Here is a 19,849-nt window from a genome sequence, read left to right as displayed (position 1 = left end):
TATCTTTTTTATTCTTTCAGTTAGATTTACCTGGTCAATATGGTAAGTTTTACGTGCAAATGAGTGGGTCAAACTGTATTAGGTATGACGATTAGCATTTCAGTGACTTCGTGGGGATCATTTTAAATGCTGGACTTGGGTGGTTTTTGAATCATATACAAAGACAACAATGTTGGAATGAGATTACCACTAGTAAGATAATACAAAATAAAGCACGTATGTAGAATGTTGATAAGCATACTGCCATGAAATATAAACCACACACTTTCCTTGATTAAACTCATTAATTTTTTTTTTAAGTCACTCTCCAGCAATGAATGTGTTACAAGCGGACTTTTATACATAATGGATTTCAAGCAATGTGTTACAAGACTCATATCCTGGATTTGGGTGTTTCTTTCATACATGCTATTTTTCACATGCTCAATAGACACAGAGGATGAATTTGAGTTGTTCTTTCATACATACGACAGGCCTATCTATCAACAATTTCCCATGCTTAACTCAATTTGGCCAAAGTATGGACTTGGGTGGGTTTTGTATTCATATATTCAATTTCACGCTCCATGACTTTCACGCTGGATCTCGGAGCCGCTTGTTCTACGTTCCTTTGTTATGCTAAATCCTTTCCCTATTTTCTGTGCACAAGGTCGCTCCTATACGGGCGAATGCACATGGAAAGAGTGCATCGTACGACTATAACGTGCGATGTTAATATTGCAATAGTTGAGGCAAAGAATGTAATGTGGTAGAAGAAAGAAAGAATCAGAACCCGCCGTACCTTAGTCAAATGTCATTTGGCTAAGGAACGATTTACAAAATATAACAGCAAACAACGAAAACTACATGCCTACTTCAAATACCTATATATATTGGGCTATTCCAGAAAATAGATGTATAGTCCCTATATAGAGGAGTTCGGATTTCCGGACTTTTTGTCCAGTCATGACTGTTGGAAATCCAGACTTTAAAGTGTTCAAAGGCAAGAAAAACCAGCAAAATATGGTTCAAAATCGGAAATCCTCAATTTGGGAGCTCATTTTGGACAATTCCGTGATTTTTCATACATTTTAAAATTAAAATTAAAATTAAAATTGCATTTCCAAGCTTTTCCAGTAACTTTGGCAACTGGAATTCCAGTTATTCAAGTTTCAGAAAGTAAACTTGGAAATCCAGACATTTCTTTTATTGAAAAGTTACTCCTCTATAGGGGTTAGCACTTATTTTCTAGAATAGCCCATTACCCGGTATTTTGCTGTTTTTGCCCCCAGTACCTGCGTGTATTGTCTAGTCTGTATTATTTTCCCTATACGTCAGGTTGGTGTACCTTGCTCTTTTCTTTCCATCATGCATCATTCACATAATTTTATGATATTAATTATACTCTCCACGAAAACTCTGCTATAGTATCCTTTTTATCTGACTTTTCAAATGATAAATTCCATTGGATCATGGAAGGGGGTGGCCAAGATTGACTGGGATCATGTTGATAACAATTAGCCTATATACCTAACATTGATATGATTAGAATGTACCCTATTCTGCCATACTGCTATAATTGTATAAAGTGCCAATGCGCTAATCACCTTATCAAGTGAATATTGTAATTACCATATGCAGAGTTCATATGATTTTAAAAATCGTGTCTTGCTAAAGGAGTATTTCGTGATCCTAGCATCCTCTTTTTTTTGTAGATATCCACGAAAAAAGCATATTCCCAAAATTTCAGCTGATTCCGATTTTTCGTTTGCGAGTTTATGCATGATTATGTGGATTACACTGCTCAATAGACAATGTGTTGTAATGTTCTGGTATACCAGAACGAAATTTAAAATCACGATATCATTGCTAAACGAATTATTCTGCAAGAATTTTTTTGTCAACATTATGTAGGCAGAGGTTTCCAGTGATATAATAATCTCAACTTTATTTGAGAAAAATGGGGGGGATGATGCTGTGGGTCACGAAATGCCCTTTTAATTTAATTATTTTTTTAAGATGGAATAATTCATTATAAGCCCACGATATTATATTTCGCACAAAACATTTTAATGTGCTGATTATGCTGATTATGGGGGGGGGGGGCACGTAACACAAATGACCATATGGGTAGGCTCCCCCGGAAAGACCTTCTTGGTTTTCGCAGAAAAGACCCGCTATATTTCAGTGACCAAAATAGAGCTCCGCGAAAGACCCTTGATTTTGATGTTCAGCTCTAAAAGATTCCAAACTTGCCAAAGTCATACCTCATAGGCCTATTTCTGATGTTTTCAGGCGATTCACAACCAGAAAGCCAAGAAAGACCCTTGATTTTGACCGGTCACAGCTCCAAAAGGCGGTTAGCGGCTCCAAAAGACCCCCGGGTTACCGGTAGGGGAGAGCGGGGAGTGTTCGCCCTAGGGGCAGGTTCGCCCACCCCTTGTTTCTCAGCACTACGGCTATCAGGGAATTTGGTGATGGCAAAATTAGGTGACATAGGTCATTATAAACTTCTCATATTAGCTACGCGACATATAGGGACGTGTTCATCGAACTGCAGCCAAAACAAAAAATTACACCAAAACGTAATTTTTCTTGCATTCATAATGTTGTATTATCATTGATACATAAATACAGATGGTTTTAATGGAAATCTGTATTGGGAACATATGGGATTTGTCAAAGATTTAATGCAGTTATAAACTCCTTATTCGATTTGTGTTTTGCATACCCCAAAGAAAATACAAAAATGTGCACAAGGGGCTCGTTCGCCTTTTTGAGGATGGGGCATGTTCGCCCTATATCTTCCCCGGGCGGACTTACCCCAAACTGGAGGGCGGACCTGCCCCATTAGCGTATTATGCAAAATATTGATAATTTAACCATTAAACAAGGTAAAACTACTGAAAACATGTTTTTTTAAAGTTATGTGATATCGGTATTACTCATACCACCGTTTATGTCCTAATCCATTTCTCCCCGAAGTTGTAAACATGATACGTTTAAGCTCACTTTGGACCCCTACATTTTACCCTGACCCGACCCCTGCAACAAATTTAGTGACTCCCCAGAAGAGAATGAATGCCCTGTATACTCTTTCTAAATGTTTGCATTGAATATGTTATTGTTATGCATTGTTTAAACCTTTTTTTGTGATTAGGGTGAACTTACCCCACCATATGGGCGAACCTGCCCCAATATGGGGCAAGTTCGCCACTTTGCAAAACTTTTTTGTTTGCTCTATCCCCGGTGGGGTCACTCCCTGGCAGGGGGGACGCATAGGACCGTTACCACAAGTACAAATTACCCCCTTTTGCAGTCGATTTCAAGGACAAATCATGAAATTTTACCCCTTTTTACTCCAAAACAAGGACAAAATGGTACTCTGAAACACCCCTATTTTTTAGTTTCCGAGGACACATTTGCAATTTTGACCCTATTTCAACATTTCAAGGAAGGGATTTTTAGGCCTATGAATGTTTTTTTTTTTTCAGTAATTAACAAGGGCATCACATAATTCAAGTAGTACCCCTTGCATATAAATCAGAACCAAAACAATATTGATCACGGGATGAGTACAAAGTAGGAAACCAAATTTATTCCTGTGATTTTTTTATCTGGCCACGGGATCAGGAGAAAATAATAAGAACAATAATAAGCACAACTTCGCAGACATTTGTGCAATAAAACACCCTATTTTTCCAATTTCACGGACAATTTTGTCCGCGGACATGCCCTAAAAATGACCCCTTTTTCCTTGATTTTGGTAACGATCGTGCGGTCAGTATTGCAAGTTGAGTGACCCCACCGGGGCTCTATCCTGTTGCTATTGTAAGGCCTATAGTTCTGGGATTGTGGCCGTATATAGCTAAGACATAGGGCTTTCACATGGGCTAATCAGGTCATCCCTAACCTTAAAATTGACATCGCTAGGCTGGTCAGAAAAAAAATAGGGCGAACACTCCCCGCTCTCCCCTACGCCCTCAGCTCCCAAAGACCCACCACCTCAAAATCCCGCGGGGAACATACCCACCAAATTTGTTTTGATGTGCCCCCCGGGATTCATTCATCACAGGTATATATCTGAACGTATAACATTCGGTTCGTTATCACTAGCTATCACCATTGGTGATGAATGCACCAAGTGCACGGCGATTCTGGAGGTCGACTTGTTGTCAGGGAGGTCGAGTTATCCGTTGGTCGAGTTGCTAGAAGTCGAGTTATCCGGAGGTCGAGTCGTCCAAGTTCCGGTGTGTACAAAAGTCAACGAGATGGCGAAATTTATCCCTCATTTTGATGTTCAGATTTCGCCGAATTTTGGTTATGTTTACACACTTGATGATGTGAAAAGAATTATTGAGCAATACGAAACGGCTACGGTCTCGTCATTTGTAGATTACAGACGTGATGGTACATTTGGCAAGGATGCCAATGTAACAAGTAAGTTTAAGCTTACCCTAGCTATCATGCCTATCATGCTATAGTATAATAAAGCCTTCAGCATACTTTCCTGCCGCTTGCCGCTGCGGCAAGCGGCAAGGCGTTTCAACCAATGACAAGCCTTGAGTGTGTCCGTTTGTCTGCAATACGCGTGCGCCACGCCGCTCAGCGGCAAGCGGCAGGGTAGTACTAATGAAACCAGCATCAGGCAGGGCAGGGCCAGGGGTCCGCAACGTGCAAATAGCGGCGCGCGCGCCACTAGTGGTGCGCCGTGGCTTCCCGAGTGGCTCGCGGCGCCGTTTAGATTAAAAAAACAAAATTAATAAATTCCCATGTTCTCCTTGTAAAGACAGGCTAAAATAGTAAAAAATATTGCACCAAATGGCATCATTTGCAGCTCAAATTTAAAAACAGATCAGTAGCTTAGGTAGGTATGTTTAGTCACGATTATCGCACTTTCAGTTTCCCACGCGTTTGAACGGGAATTGGATTGCGTACTTTTTCGATGTCTAGTGAGCAAATTTTTTCAATATTTTGAGAAAATGATGTCAAATTTTCTATTCTGTATTGTTTGGTAATAATGTCTTTTGCCAATAGTATGTTTTAAGTTGTAATTTTGTGTTTTTGATCGCAAAGATCGGATATTTTCGTTCCCGATTCGAATTCTGAACCCTTCGCACGGGCGCCGATTTCGGCAGAACATTGACGATAATATTGCCTTTTTGGACACTAAAATGCTTTCGATCCTTAATTTTGTTTCAACCGAGTCTTAAATTAGCAAGCACAATACGGTTGGTACCACTTTTATATACATTGATGAAATTTTAAAGATTTTTTTTCAAGTTTCTAACCGGCGCAAATCGTTAAGTGTGTATTTCCCATTGACATCCAAAATGGCGTAAGCCAGTCCTCAATATACATAGGTACGGCGTATATAGGACTGGCAAGCGAGTGCTTAGGGGGGACACCCCTCTCTGACTCCTGCAGCACCACGCCGTGATGGCTGCTTCGCAGCCATTGAGTAGGTACCGGTATGCTAGGTGAATTTAAATTTGCCATCAAACTGCATCATTTTATATATCAAATTAAAGCCCTTGAGTAAACAAAGCCAAAACTGAAAACCATCTTTTCATAGCACTTTCCATAGCAAAGTTACATCTTGTCAAAGATTGACTTTCATCAAAAAGTTTCAGCTAGCAAAATTCCCCAAAACGGCATTTCGGGGGTGTTTCTAGATCTTAGTCTCATTATGATAGCAGCTTTTTTTAATGGAAATGCTATCCAAATCCTCTAAAATTCCATGTGCGGGTGACTTATCACCATAAAAAATCATATATTTGGGTCAAGTGAAGTATAGAAAACATATTTATGTAGGGTTCTTTCGTCGGGCACTTGTTTTAAATTTCTATGTAAAAATGCATTGACATTGTCGGCGAATTTGACTGACTAGCAAATGTGTTAACTAAGGTTTGCCTGGGTTACCTACATTGAGTGGTGCTTTGCATTTTTCTTTTATTTCATGTGGCGCTTCAAGAAATCTATTTGAGGTCCAAGCCTTTTAGGCCCTTGACCTGTATAGCATGTAACTGTAAGGTTATCAGGCCGTTGCAACTTCTATACCAACGGCAACGCAATACAAAATGATGGCGACAGCGTCGGCTTCCCCTGTGTATATTACCCTATATGTGATAGTCTACTGAAAACTGCAGAAAAAACTGCCACCTGCGATAGTACTGCATAGTGCTGTGGAGACTTATGCTAATGACAGAAAAATGCTGCTGCCATCTACGTCCACATGTTGCAAGTGTTGACGTCGCTGACCTCACATCGAGGATCAGAGTTGCAATTCCATCGCACTTCGTGCTCTATTCTTCTTCCATGAGGTTATGCCCAGTGAGGTCACGTCACACTCAGTGTGACGTGCCCTGAACTCCAAATAACTTTCGTAAGACAGACAAATTGCAGGAAAGCGTGCCAATTTAAGCTTCCTGTAATATCTATTGCACACATACGAAGTCACAAACTTACAAACTTCAATATGCACTTCAAATACAGCAGACTAGCTGTTAATTATTACCGATCCTGCAGAATAACTTACATAATCGTCAATTTCATGGAATCCCGTTGTTCAGAATTGCAAATTTATCTCATTTTTATCTGTCAATTCACTGTGGATGTGCTCAGAGATTTCATGATGTTCATTAAATCACAGAGACTAGTGTGAAACTGACTTTATACCACTCACTCGCTTTGGCAGAATTTAAGCGAAGCCTCCCTCGTGGCACTGGGGCATGACGCCATCATGGACAAGTGTAACATTTCCGGGCGCCATATAACCCGTTTTGTAATTGGTTGCAAAAAATATTAATTGCAATCGTAAGCCAATCAATGAACTCAACGGCCTTAATTAATGTTTTCCTTGATTTTGGTATGAAATTGAGCAAATAGAATTAAGGTGGTACCACATCCCTGGCCAATGTTGTGCCTATTTTTGCATTTTTCTCCAAAAATATAGCGCATTGGTGACAAGTAAGATGTATATTATACAGGCAATGACTAGTACTACTGCACTGAAAATTTTATTTCCCCACAGACAACAGCTGTGGAGTTACCATCAAAAATGAGGGAAACCAATATTGGATCAATAAATCAAATTTATAACTACTTGTCTTGAGCCACTGAAATTCCAGTGTAGTAACTGGATTCCTTGCCCCTATAATACATAATCTTTGTTACCAGTGTTTTATTAGTTTTTGAGAAAAAATGCAAATATAGTCACAAATTTATCAAGGGGTGTAGTACCACCTTAATTGTCATGTCAATATGGGAGTTATTAGGGGCAACTAAAACTGATATGAGGTAAGTTTTATATGTTTGGAATCTGTATAATGCCTATTCTGAAGGAATTATTGCCATGTAAACAAACCATCCCTTGGCCCATGCACATGCTTTTCAGTACGGTACCCTGTTTTCCATGGGTGACTGTAGGAACCCATGGATTCGATCCATGTACATGTAAGCTATTAAAGCCCTTCATAATTTCTCTTGCAGATCATGCTTGCTTGTATATAAATTGATATGAAATGTGTGTGGGCTACAATGTAGGACCTACCACAGGGTAGACTGCGGAACTCAGTCCTCAATGATAGTCAGTCACTTATCTTATTTGGTCGTTATGACTATTATTTGAGGACTGATGAGTTCTTACCATACATCTTCCGAGGTGCAGTTTCACTGTTTCAGACAATAGCTCAGTTGAGCTTGGGATTATTGGGGCAGAGCAGAGGTTATCTTTCGAATTCTTTCATGACCATTGAAGCATAGTCAAGCCTGTCAAGGACACTGACACTCGGCGTGAATTGAAAGACCACATGTGTCACTCGCCACAAAAGTATGTCAAAGGTCATAAACACCAATTTGGTGTACTTCCGCGCCTCGGAAAATGATGTTTAAGCTTAAGGACTAACCACAGGGGTCGTTCATTGTGAAAAATTACAATTTGCATGCAGAAGATACAATCCCAGTGCACAAATGGTTTGTTTAACCCTTTGAACCCGACGAGCCGCCATAACGGCTCACGGTAACCTGTACCGTAGTCCCGACGAGCCAATATAGAGGCTTCTACCATGGTGTGTCAAAAACCCGAAGAGTCGCTAAAGCGGCTCACGTAACATCAATTGCGATATGTTTTGTTTACATCGGAATACTTTGGCTATCTGGGAGACCGGGGTTCAGGGGTCGGAGACCTTTTCTTTTGGCGTGACGGGCAAAATGCTGAGGCGATTTTCGAGTGCATTAGGAAGCTCAGGGTTGGATGTACGGGACTACGTGGTAGGCCAGGGTTCAAAGGGTTAATGTCAATATAACTCATAAGGTCATTTTACAGATTACACCATACATGTACATGTAAATGTTATTGGTCAATGTACTCACATGGTATGCAAATTGATTTTTAAAATGTGTGGATTGTGACATTGTAACAACATTTGTCTTTTGACGTTCTAGCTATGTTAAGAAATATTGCCATCAACATGACATCCTACATTTGTTGACGTAATGTTGATGGTCCTATGGTTATGCAAATTAATTAATTTAAGAGCCAGTCTTCTTTATGATGTACCGGTACCCAACTGTGATACAAAAAAAAATGTCTCTAAAAAATTATAATTATTGGTACATTATTACCACCAACTACCGTATTCGTTCCAATAAGCGCCCATATCCCAATAAGCGCCCACCCAGGGTATTTTCAATTTGCTAAAGGGTAGGCCTACCATTAGGCCCTTATGTTGAAGTGACTGATAGACGTTGATACAGTGAAATAGCTTGAGGATTCAAGTCCTGTGTAAACTTGCAATATCGTACATACATGTATACTGAATCAGAAAAGCTAATAGAACGTTTCGGGACCCTGTAGGTAAATTTGTCTCTAATAAACGGCCCTTACGAAAAAATAAGGTAAACCAGGTAAAAAATAAGGGCCCACCCAAAATGAATTTGTAAAGTGCCCTGGGCACTTATTGGAATGAATATACGGTAGCCTACATATGAGCATGCACAGCACCTTCGCTCAGCTGGAATAAATTCTTGAAATTTGGCTCTCTGAGTCTAGTTTACAAATGACAAACTTTGGAGTTGCATAACATCTTGCGCCATCATCATCCCAACCTACATTTTTTCAAATTTTTGAAGTACCGGTACCAAATGGTTACATCACAAAAACCAAGAAAAAAAGTTGGGATCTTGATGGTGCACAAAAACAGCAATTCTGATGTTTTGATTTCACAACTGAGGTGGTGGAAGGGGTGGAGTTATAAGGGGCTGAGGGGGCTCAAAATGGTGGCTCTCCATCCATAGTCCCGTAGTAAATGTCATTTCATGGGGGGCTCAAGGCCCAGGGGGAGATGGGCTTCTGACTGGGGGCTCAAGCCCACCTCTCCCATCCCCCTCTGGTTACGCCCCTGATTACTGTCCATGTGACGAGATCTCATGCATGGTTTGAATATAAATAAGTTGAATATGACTCTGAACAAACATTCTTAAAACCTACTTTGCAGCTGTAGGAAAAAGAGTGTGCTGGAATACCTTGCACAGGGGAACATCAAGTATAGGACTAGCAGGAGCAATAAAGTATGATGGAATACCATACTTAAGAGTAGGCACAAAAATTTTGGAATGCCATCATGGGAAGGATTGGAAAGAAGCACAAAAGAAGAGGAAGAAAGAGAAGATAAAACAGGTTTGTTTGTTTGTTTTTAAATCTTATATCATTTCAGGTCAATCAACAATGGTGAAATACAGATCCAAAGAGAATCCGTTCAGTTTTGCCCATGTGAAGCGACGATAATTTGTTTTTAATTAACCATTTATTAGAACTTACATAAAGTAGTGCTAAGATTCTCACCAATTTTTTCTGGGTCTTCAGCAGAGTTTGGCATTTATAACATAGAAATAAAAGAGGCCCTAAGATACCCGGGGGGGGGGGTTCTTCCTGGTTGAAGGTATACGGGGATGTGCCACGGTTTTGGGGTACCTTTTCAGCGATTTTGGTATATCTATGGGCGGGTTTTCAGTGGAGACCACTACGCACAATTGGTCGCATTTTGGAAAAAGTGCCTTTAAAGCGCCCAATTATGGCCAATTTGGGCGCTTTTTAAGTGCTTTTCTTGAAAATTGGTATACTGATGGGTAGCAAAAACAGCAAAAAGTAGGTATAGAGAAAGTCAGCATCCGAAAGTCTGCGTGGCACACCCCCGTACAAAATTTTTCGAAGAACCCCCCCGGGCTAAGATACTACCCTGAGGTACCCTGCATGTTATGATAAAGGGGTCAGACTCAACCCTATTGATGTTTAAAACAATCTGCTTTCTATAAGAAAAATAAGAATGAAACCAAGGCATTTATTTTACACTCATAGCCGCGGAACTTTATTGCACAGTATTTGGTGATCTACACTGTTGAACGCCTTCTGGATGCCCTATAAATCATCCCTAGTAACTGGGGGCTGTTTGCTTTCTAATATGATCTTGCAAATGAATGAGGCAGGTGTCAGCTGAATATGATTCCCCAAAACCAGACTGAAATTGATAATAAAGAAGTTTGTTTTCATTCAACCAAGTAATTGGTCTATTGAGTAAAAACTGATTTCTCTAATCTTTGAAACAACAGAAAGAATATTACTGAACATGTTCTTCAGGACTGTTATTGAAAATAAAGACGAATTTCATAGTTCTAGTCCAATAAAACAGCACTTACTGTGGACGTTTCGAAATCTGTTAGATTTCTTTATCAACACTGATGTTGTTGTGGCGACCTTCTGTGTACAACTTGTTGTTGCTTAGCAACTTGGTTGCCAGTTGGTTTCTTCAAGAGATCGTCAAATACGAAATATGAACAGAGACGAGGGGCAATACAACCTAACTCACATATTTGACGATCTCCTGAAGAAACCAACTGGCAACCAAGTTGCTAAGCAACAACAAGTTGTACACAGAAGGTGGTCACAACAACATCAGTGTTGATAAAGAAATCTGACAGATTTCGAAACGTCCACAGTAAGTATCTGAGTAAAAAAATTGTTAAAATGATCAGCAACATCTTTTTTGTCATGGCATTTTATTCCATTGGTTCAATATAAAATCAAACAAAATTTCCTATGGCACGGGCAAAAGGACAATCTACTGGACAACAGTTGGGGGTGGGGGCTAAAATTGTTATGCCTCCACCGCGAGGTTTACTGTTTTTGCAATGTCCGTGTTTCCGTGCTTCCGTCCGGATGCTGTATCTCAGGCATGGATGGGCGGATTGACTTCAGATTTTCAGGATAGGTTGGTCATGGTCAAAAACTCTGGATACTTTTTTTGGGGTAGGGTTCAAGGTCATACAAAAATGTATACTGAGGTCAAAGGTCATTTGAGGTCAAACAAGGTAAATTTGTAAATTTGGTCTCATATGAACAGTTCTAATCCTATTGCAACCAAACTTGAGTCATCCAGGGGTCATCTGAGGTCAAATTAATAAAAACTGTCATATGGGCATGAAACTTGGTGGGTACAGTCAACATTTAGAGCCAAATGTTTGGAAGGTCATTTTGGGGTCATCCAGGGGTCATCTAAGATCAAATTAGTACAAACTGTCGTATGGGCAGGAAACTTGGTGGGCACAGTCAACATATAGAGCCACATTTTTGGAAGGTCATTTTGAGGTCACCAGGAGTCATGTGAGGTCAAATTAGAACTGTCATGGGCATGAGTGCCACATCACTCCCTTTGGTGGAGGCATCACGGTCGACGCTGTGCGTTGAAAACTGTGACACCCGAGAACCGCGGTCCATCAAGTTGAGAGTAGTCCTCTTACTACTGTTGAGGTCAGAAAAGGGGGCCTCGTGATGAAATGTTTTTGCATCAGGCCCCCCTAACAAGTGTTTGTGAATGGTCCCGTATGTAATTTATGTTGCACACTGATCGAGGGTCCTGTTCCTTGCTCAACGAGGGGATGTGAATCTTTTACTAGGTATATGTATTATGTATGTGTTTTTGAAATGGGTATAGACTCGAGTAGATGAGATTGATAATTTATCTTGATTTGGCTTTTGCAGTGGCATACCGTGGCTGCTCCTACACTGGGGGCTGATGAAGGAAATCCAATTTTGCCGGCCCTTCCTCAACAGCCCGCAAAGGTGGACCCAAGTTTTTTTTCCTTTACTAATTCTTGTTGCTCCTTCGTTTTGGCCACCCCATGCTTTTACCCTGGGGGCTGGCGCCCCCAAAGCCCCCCAAAATATGTGCATGTTTTTAGTTACACAATTTGAGAAACAAAGTTCAGACATGCACATTGTGATGTATACATTTTCTATTATCATGATTACTAACTAGTAGCTACCTGTTGATGCCAATGGATGTGTTCAGAAGAAATCACGGAAGCCCATCCAAGGTACTAAAAAATTGGACTGTCCAGCACGTCTGATAGTGAGAGAGGTTATAAAGTTCCCTGAATTCAAGGTACGTGGATATAGTTTTTTCTATCACACAGGTCTGACCATATGAAATGAGTAAAATTATCTTTAAATTGCAGGCATAAGGTGGTACTACACTACACCCCTTGATAAATTTGTGACTATTTTTGCATTTTTCTCAAAAAATGTATATTATAGGGGCAAAGAATCCAGAATTTCAGTGATTCAACACAAGCGGTGCTTATTTATGATAAGGAAAGAGGTACCGCTAGGATGTACCTGATTTGTTAACATATATATAATGTGACATGATCAAGGGGAATTAGTCGCATGTCGGCCCTGGTCGAAAATGAGTTTTACACATGTTTCTGAAGAGGACATTTAGAGCTTTCAGAAACTGAAAAGCCCATGTTGATACAACTTTTCTTTGTGAAGTTACATCAATTTATCAATCGCTGAAAACAATATAAAACAAAAGAATTTGAACACTTTCTTTGCCAATATCTCAAAATCAATATTAGTGACATCCGACTCATTTCCCTTGATCATGTCACATATAATGAACCACTTGTCTTGAATCACTGAAATTTCAGTGAAGAAATCGGATTCCTTGCCCCTTATATAACGTTTGTTACCAGTGTGTAGTTATTTTTTGAGAAAAATGCAAAATTAGTCAAAAAATGAGTAGGTGGGGGGGGTGTGTTTGGGGGGTGATAATGTAAGGGGTTAGCATTTTTCAAAGGAAAAAGAAGAGTTTATAAAATTAAAATCAATTAAAAAGGGTCTGTATTTTAAAATAAATATCCTTATTTCAATTTTCATCAATTTATCTTGAAGTAAAAATTATGAGTTCATTTTTAGTTGATAATGGCCGAACTATGACTGAATTAATGAAGACTAGATTTTTATTGAACGACCCAAATGGTAATTTTTAAATATCTACCATATAAAGAGTAAAATAAGTACCGTACTTCTCATAAATTCCTGAATTATATCTAGGTAACTGATAATACCGAATCGAGGAGGAAAACATCATCCACAAAGCTTCGGGAGTCTTTAGGTGAACCAAATCCTCCCAAGGGCGAGCGGCGATTCTACATTTACCTGCCAACAAGTGAAGACCATGGAAATACCCATGATACCGGAGAGGTACTGTTTGATTCTGCTGTCCACATTGTAGCCTTAGTTTTAATTACCGTACGTATTTCGTCATTTTCCCAAAGGGGGGCGTTTATTCAAGGTCAATTTTAGAACGAAAATTCACATTAAAATCATTAGGTAAACTTAAAACTCGCGCTAAAATTACGAACTATGAACTAGAAACACTGACTTCTGGTTCACTTCCGGGTTTCCAATCCAGATTTTTGCCAAAAAGGGATGCTGTTATCGACCATGTGAGCAACTTGGTAATCTTACTACACAAGATAGCATGGAAATATCGGCATTTTTTAAACATCTTGGTTGAAAAAAGTGGTGGGGGCGTTTATTTGAGAGGGGGCGACTATTTGACGAAATACGGTAGTTTTGTTTTGGAAACTTCTGCAGTTTCTACAGCATATTGACTCAAACCGCTCACAGTCTCACAGAAGTATCCTGCGCTTTCTTGAGCCACTTCTGGCCCTGGCGCGACTCAAACTCACGACCCTGGGATTAGAAGGCGAGCGTGTTAGTGTCTAGACCAAACGAGGACTTCCCCGTCAGGTCTATAACACTAACAACTTTTATACCTCCCCTCCTTGTAAAGCGTGTCCTCGTGCCTTACTTCCTGGACTCACTGCCAGCCATTATATGAATGCCTAACCCCTTCGGATGGATGACCACTGCTGCTACCATTTCTGTCACAAACCGCTCACTCTGCACCTTCACGGGCCACTTCTGGTCCTGCCAAGGCTTGAACCCATGACTCTAGTAGTCTAGTGTATAGACCAAAAGAGGACTTTCCCATCAGGGCCGATATTCATAAAGCCTTGCTAAATTAGCAACCAACTAGTGCTTAGCAAGATGCTAAATCCACTAGTTGATAGCTACGTAGCAATCAACTAATTTCTTATTCATAAAACCTTGCTAAACACTTTGCTAACTAGCTATCAACTAGAAATATTTAGCTGATAACTTATTTGGGTGTTTTGGGTGCTATGGCCTTCAACAGTTGTGTAACATCTAATACAATAGGCTTATATAATACATGTCTATTATACTTGAGCTCTGAACCACAGTCAAAATGATCAAAATGTAATGACTCATTGCTGATGGTCTTCATTGAGATTTCGTTAATAAAATTACATGTGTATTTTGTAAGCTATATAGGCCTACAAGGTTGTTACGGCAAATCATAACAAAATGTCCACCATGAGTAAGCCTTCAAATAAGCGTCCGAGAAAGAACAACTTCTCGGAAGTTGAAGCTCTATTTCTTAGCAATAAATATGAAGAATTTAAGTCAATAATTGATGCAAAGCACAAAGATTTGCATTGCCTAGGCAGTCCATTTTGACCAGGAGGGTAGGGGAAGTAGGCCTATACTGGAATTTAGTCAATTGTCGTTTGTATGTTATTAATATAATTTTAATATTGATGAATGAATGAATGAACTTGAATAAAATAATAATGAAAAAACAAAATAAAACAAACGATTTCGTCCATTGTTTAAAATTCAGTACACCTTAATTTATATTATTATATGAACGTAGGCCTATGTTGAATAGGTTTTACAAGACTGACTAGTTGTCAACTAGTGACTTAGCGCTGCCCCAGATCAACTCTAAGTTTTGGCAAAATTTTAGAATGTTGCTAACTCTAACTGGGTTTTATGAATAAGAATTAGCAATCAGCTAGGCTTAGCAGCTTGCTAAAGTCAATTTTAGCTGTCAACTAGGCCTAGCGTGGTTTTATGAATATCAGCCCAGGTCTATAACACTAACTCACTTATACCTCCGTGACAATATTTCTCAACATCATCTGCAAACTTGTGACAAAGATTTCGTGAATGGAATTAAAGATTCTTGAAAACTAGTTGTCAGCCTGCTACGCTATTCTAATTGCATAAGTCATTTTTTGTAATTTTGTGAACAAAGAACAAAATGGGGTTCAAGCATACATCAGTTATGTATAATCACCCTAATTATCTTGGATTATTCCCTTTCATTTGTATCATTATCATTTGTTCTTGTGCAAAGATTGGTGAATAAATATGTTTAAAAGCATGCTTGAACCATATTTTGTTTGTTGTTCTCAAAATTACAAAAAATGACTTGGGCAAAAAGCGTAGCAGGCTGACGATATGGTAATGTTGTGGTACTTTTTCCTCAGCTCAGATTTCTCTGATTTCTCAGGCCCCCCCCCCCTCCTGGCAGAGCTCTTGCCCCCTAAGTAAAACCCAAAATTATGTTCTTTACATCATGATTTTCATCCTTTTCATTCTACAGGACGATGGTGTTCGTCAACGTTTGGACAAAAGAGTGATTGATAAAATTCATGAAGTGGTGGGGAGCTTTGACGTCAGCACAGTTCATGAGATGAAGCTTATAATAGAAATGTTTGTTAAGGAAAAACTTAATTTAGACACGCATGAAAAGAATCGACGATTTTTTCCACGTGACTCTGATATAAGGTAACATTTTATTTTGCATTAATGATTGCATTAGCATGATACGTACCTTTTTGCTTGAGTTAGCTTGAAATTCCCTTGGACAAGGAACTCGATCACTGCTAATTTGTCTCGTTGTAACCCGTACGAAACTCAGGGAGCTGATCCTGGTTGCGATGGCTACTTGTGGAATGTCTAGGGTGTACGCTCTTGAAGCAGCAAAGTCCCTGAATTGTTGTTGAATGGTTTGTGGAATGATGTGGGACCGTAGTGGTCAGCGACAACCTGTAAAGTGTGCTGAGGCTTGTGGATCAACGTCTAGAGGTGCCTCAGCGAGCGCACTATAAATCACGGCGCTTTTTTTTTTTTTGTTGCTCGAAAAAGCAGTTTACCGACTGCTCTGCATAGCATTAATCATACGTCAGTCATACTAGATGAGAAATCATGTTGAATGAATCAAATAAAAATAATAACACACAGGCCTTCATTTTTATCCCCTGGCTTTAGCCATGAGGGGGATATTGCGATAGTGTATTCCTTCTGTATGTGTGTTCCATTTTGGTTAGGTTTTGCCTTTCGCCAATTTTCTAGGAGACTAGGTGTCGCACGTTTCTCAAACTTGGTGGGTGGGTGCATCTTGACCCGAGACAGAACGGGTTTGTATTGGTTAGTGGGTCAAGGTCACTGAGGTCATCCAGGGGTCATCTGAGGTCAAATTAGTAAAAACTATCGAATGGGCATGAAACTTGGTGGGTACAGTCAACATTTAAAGCGAAATTTTTTGAAGGTCATTTCAAGGTCTCCAGGGGTCATCTGAGGTCAAATTAGTAAAAACTGTTGTATGGGCATGAAATTTGGTGGGTACAGTCAACATTTAAAGCCCAATTTTTTGAAGGTCATTTCAAGGTCACCAGGGGTCAGGGGGATATTGCAATAGTGTATTCCTTCTGTAGGGATGTATGTATGTATGTGTGTTCCATTTTGGTTAGGTTTTGCCTTTCGCCTATTTTCTCGGGAAACTAGGGGTCGCACGTTTCTCAAACTTGGTGGGTGGGTGCATCCGAGACAGAACCGGTTTGTATTGGTTAGTGGGTCAAGGTCACTGAGGTCATCTGAGGTCAAATTAGTAAAAACTGTCGGATGGGCATGAAACTTGTTGGGTACAGTCAACATTTAAAGCCAAATTTTTGGAAGGTCATTTAGAGGTCACCAGGGGTCATCTGAGGTCAAATTAGTAAAAACTGTCGTATGGGCATGAAACTTGGTGGGTACAGTCTAAATTTAGAGCCAAATTTTTGGAAGGTCATTTTGGGGTCACCAGGGGTCATCTGAGGTCAAATTAGTAAAAACTGTAGGATGGGCACGAAACCGCCCAGCCAGGGGGATCGCGTGGTTCGAGAACCGCCTATTTTTGAAAATTGCAGGAGCTCTGTTAATCATTCTTCTGAGTTTACTAATGTGCTCAACAAGGAGCTCAATCTTTTAATATCTGTATTTTAAAAACATAGTGATTCAAGTAGTGAGGAGCTCAGCAAATCATACTCCTGAAATGTTGTTAAGGAGAGCTGTAGGAGCTCTGGTGCGATTGAGCTCCTCAAAAATGAAGGTCTGAATAAAACAGCACTGTTACTTGGGGCATTATGAATAAAAATTCCTCAATGCGCCTCACATATTAGCCAACAATATAATCAGAATTATACATATCATAGCAAAATTATTTGATTACAGATTACACAATTTAAAAATGGTTTAAAAATTCAAATAAATATATAGGTTTAAAATCAGCACATAAACATACAATATCATGCTTAAAAGGGGTTACAACAGACCAGCTGCTAAAAATACACATTAATAATAAAAACACAACTATTAAAAAATGAAATAAAGACACAAGGATGTAAGGCCCACCAACAAGTGCCCAGCAGGCCAGTCAGTGCACCTCACATACGATATATACCATATATAGCACCGGAAAACACACACTATGGACCACAATGGCCTCATGCCAATGACATAGTTCAACAACCTTAATTAAACAATCATAGTGCAAAATTTGGCCTCAAGTTTCAGAGTATGAGTTTTTGTACCCAAATTGTCAAAGGTCATTCAATGAATGTGCAAATGTATTGGGGTTAAAGAACTGTGCCTTGATAGATGAGCATGTTGTGGATGCTAGTGACACAGAGAAACTCCCACACAATGCCATGCAGGTACAGAACCCCACAATAACCCAAGCAAAAATCCACCCCAACTAGAACTAAGTAACATCTACCAAATTATGCAAAGTTTCAATCAAATTGGTAACTCAGCAAACACCATGTATTACGAGGTAATAAACTCCACACGGTCACAACCACATCATGTCATGTAAAAATTTCTGTGTGCAAGTTAACAAAAGCTTAACCGTTAAAGTCAATCAAATCACATCAATTATAATTAGAGATAAAAAGAATTTATCGCGTCTGATGTCACTGTCAATTACGATCCTTGATTGTTTTACACAGGTTAATAGCGCGTAAAAGGAAGACCAATCTATCTGGTGCTGATCGGAGAAAAGGAATAGCAGCAAATGGCGAAAAATTATGTACATTTATGGCAAAAAGCAGATTTTTTAGGCATTGTTGACATGGTGCCTTCGTGAAAGAAAGTTTCCTACTATAAAGACCAAACTTTTGAGATTGTTTGCATGTTTGAAGGTGCAAAATTAACAATAAGGCGCCCGGTTATACCGCCGCATTCAGCAAGTCATCATCACGACACTTGTAAACAAACCTTGCTCGAATCCGATTGACAGATGACGTCAGACGCGATAAAATCTTTTTATCTCTGTCTTTAATTATAAACACAAAACTTTCTCAATAATATCAACCATCATATAAACAGAGTGGTGAAACACACAACTGCATCCAAACAAAAAAGGCTGTTGTAACAGGTCAAAAATTTGTAAAGCAATTTGCCATTTGCATCCCTTTCCTAAGTTTTAAGTGGGAATATATGAGATGAGTGTATACACTTAATTATATTACTTGCAGGTATCATATGAACATGGCACGAAAGTCTCTGGGGCTGGGCATACACGCTAATGGCCAAGACAGTGGCGTAGCCAGCACTTTTTCAGAGGGTGGGCAAAGGCGGGCAAGACAAAGGGGGCAAAAAGTACAAAAAAAGGCCTAAAAAGCGTAAATATCAGGGCGGCCAGCATCCCACAGAGAGGGTAAGAGTTCTCAAGAGCGGTCAGCTGCGCCCTTTGCCCACCTTTGGCTAAGCCACTGGACCAAGCCAACCTTCAGTTGTTGATTGCTGCTTGGGAAAGCGAACATCGAGATGAGGAAGAGGTTGAATATTCTGATGAGGTAAGGGTTGTACTTACACTTATAGGATTTAGGCTCCAATTTCTGTTTCTAAAAATTTAAACCTGTATTGAAACCATGGACGTCATTTTGAAATCCTTGACCCATCGAATGTTTGTATAGTATTTATTTATATTAAATACATTGTATAATATGTACTATGTAGTAATGTAGATATCGTGAAGAAGAAGTTTCAAGCAGGTGGGGCGGCCAAGATTGACTGAATTATGACGTCGTCATTGGTTTAACACGTAAACACGAAAATGTCTCAAATATTTCCAAAAGTGTATGTATCTTATCAAGCAATATTTTATTAGTTTAAATCTGTTGAGGATCGAAAGTGAACCTCATTGTAAGTACTGTTTTTTGAATTTTTTGTATGAATAACGCATGATATGTTATGATATATATTTAAAATTTCACAGTATGTGTTATACAATTTAACATGGTGCAGTGGTACATAGCTTTTCCTGTCACCCACGCTTGGTTCGAGTTCAATCCCCAACCCTGGCGCAGGTTTTTTTTTTCTACACATTAATTG

The 19,849-nt window shown here is 39.5% G+C and overlaps 1 protein-coding gene across 1 annotated transcript; it reads left to right on the top strand.

Moving 5' to 3' along the window:
* The first annotated feature begins 4,104 nt into the window (after positions 1 to 4,104).
* On the top strand, positions 4,105 to 19,532 carry LOC140163640 (calcium-responsive transcription factor-like). Its single transcript, XM_072186955.1, has 7 exons — positions 4,105 to 4,419; positions 9,477 to 9,658; positions 12,297 to 12,419; positions 13,373 to 13,522; positions 15,798 to 15,982; positions 18,991 to 19,089; positions 19,475 to 19,532. The coding sequence occupies exons 1-7, from the start codon at positions 4,251 to 4,253 to the stop codon at positions 19,530 to 19,532; spliced, it is 966 nt and encodes a 321-aa protein (XP_072043056.1). The 5' UTR covers positions 4,105 to 4,250.
* Positions 19,533 to 19,849: the final 317 nt, after the last annotated feature.

Source organism: Amphiura filiformis, chromosome 11 (genome assembly GCF_039555335.1).
Source record: "Amphiura filiformis chromosome 11, Afil_fr2py, whole genome shotgun sequence".
NCBI lineage: Eukaryota > Metazoa > Echinodermata > Ophiuroidea > Amphilepidida > Amphiuridae > Amphiura > Amphiura filiformis.
Note: the sequence above shows the minus strand (reverse complement) of the source record. Positions and strands in the feature narration are given on the sequence as shown.

Coding starts and splice junctions, on each gene's coding strand:
- LOC140163640 (XM_072186955.1), top strand. CDS start 4,251: ATGGCGAAATTTATCCCTCATTTTGATGTTCAGATTTCGCCGAATTTT. Junction 9,659..12,296: donor AGAAAGAGAAGATAAAACAG/GTTTGTTTGTTT, acceptor ACTAACTAGTAG/CTACCTGTTGATGCCAATGG. Junction 19,090..19,474: donor TTTTCAGAGGGTGGGCAAAG/GCGGGCAAGACA, acceptor TGTACTATGTAG/TAATGTAGATATCGTGAAGA.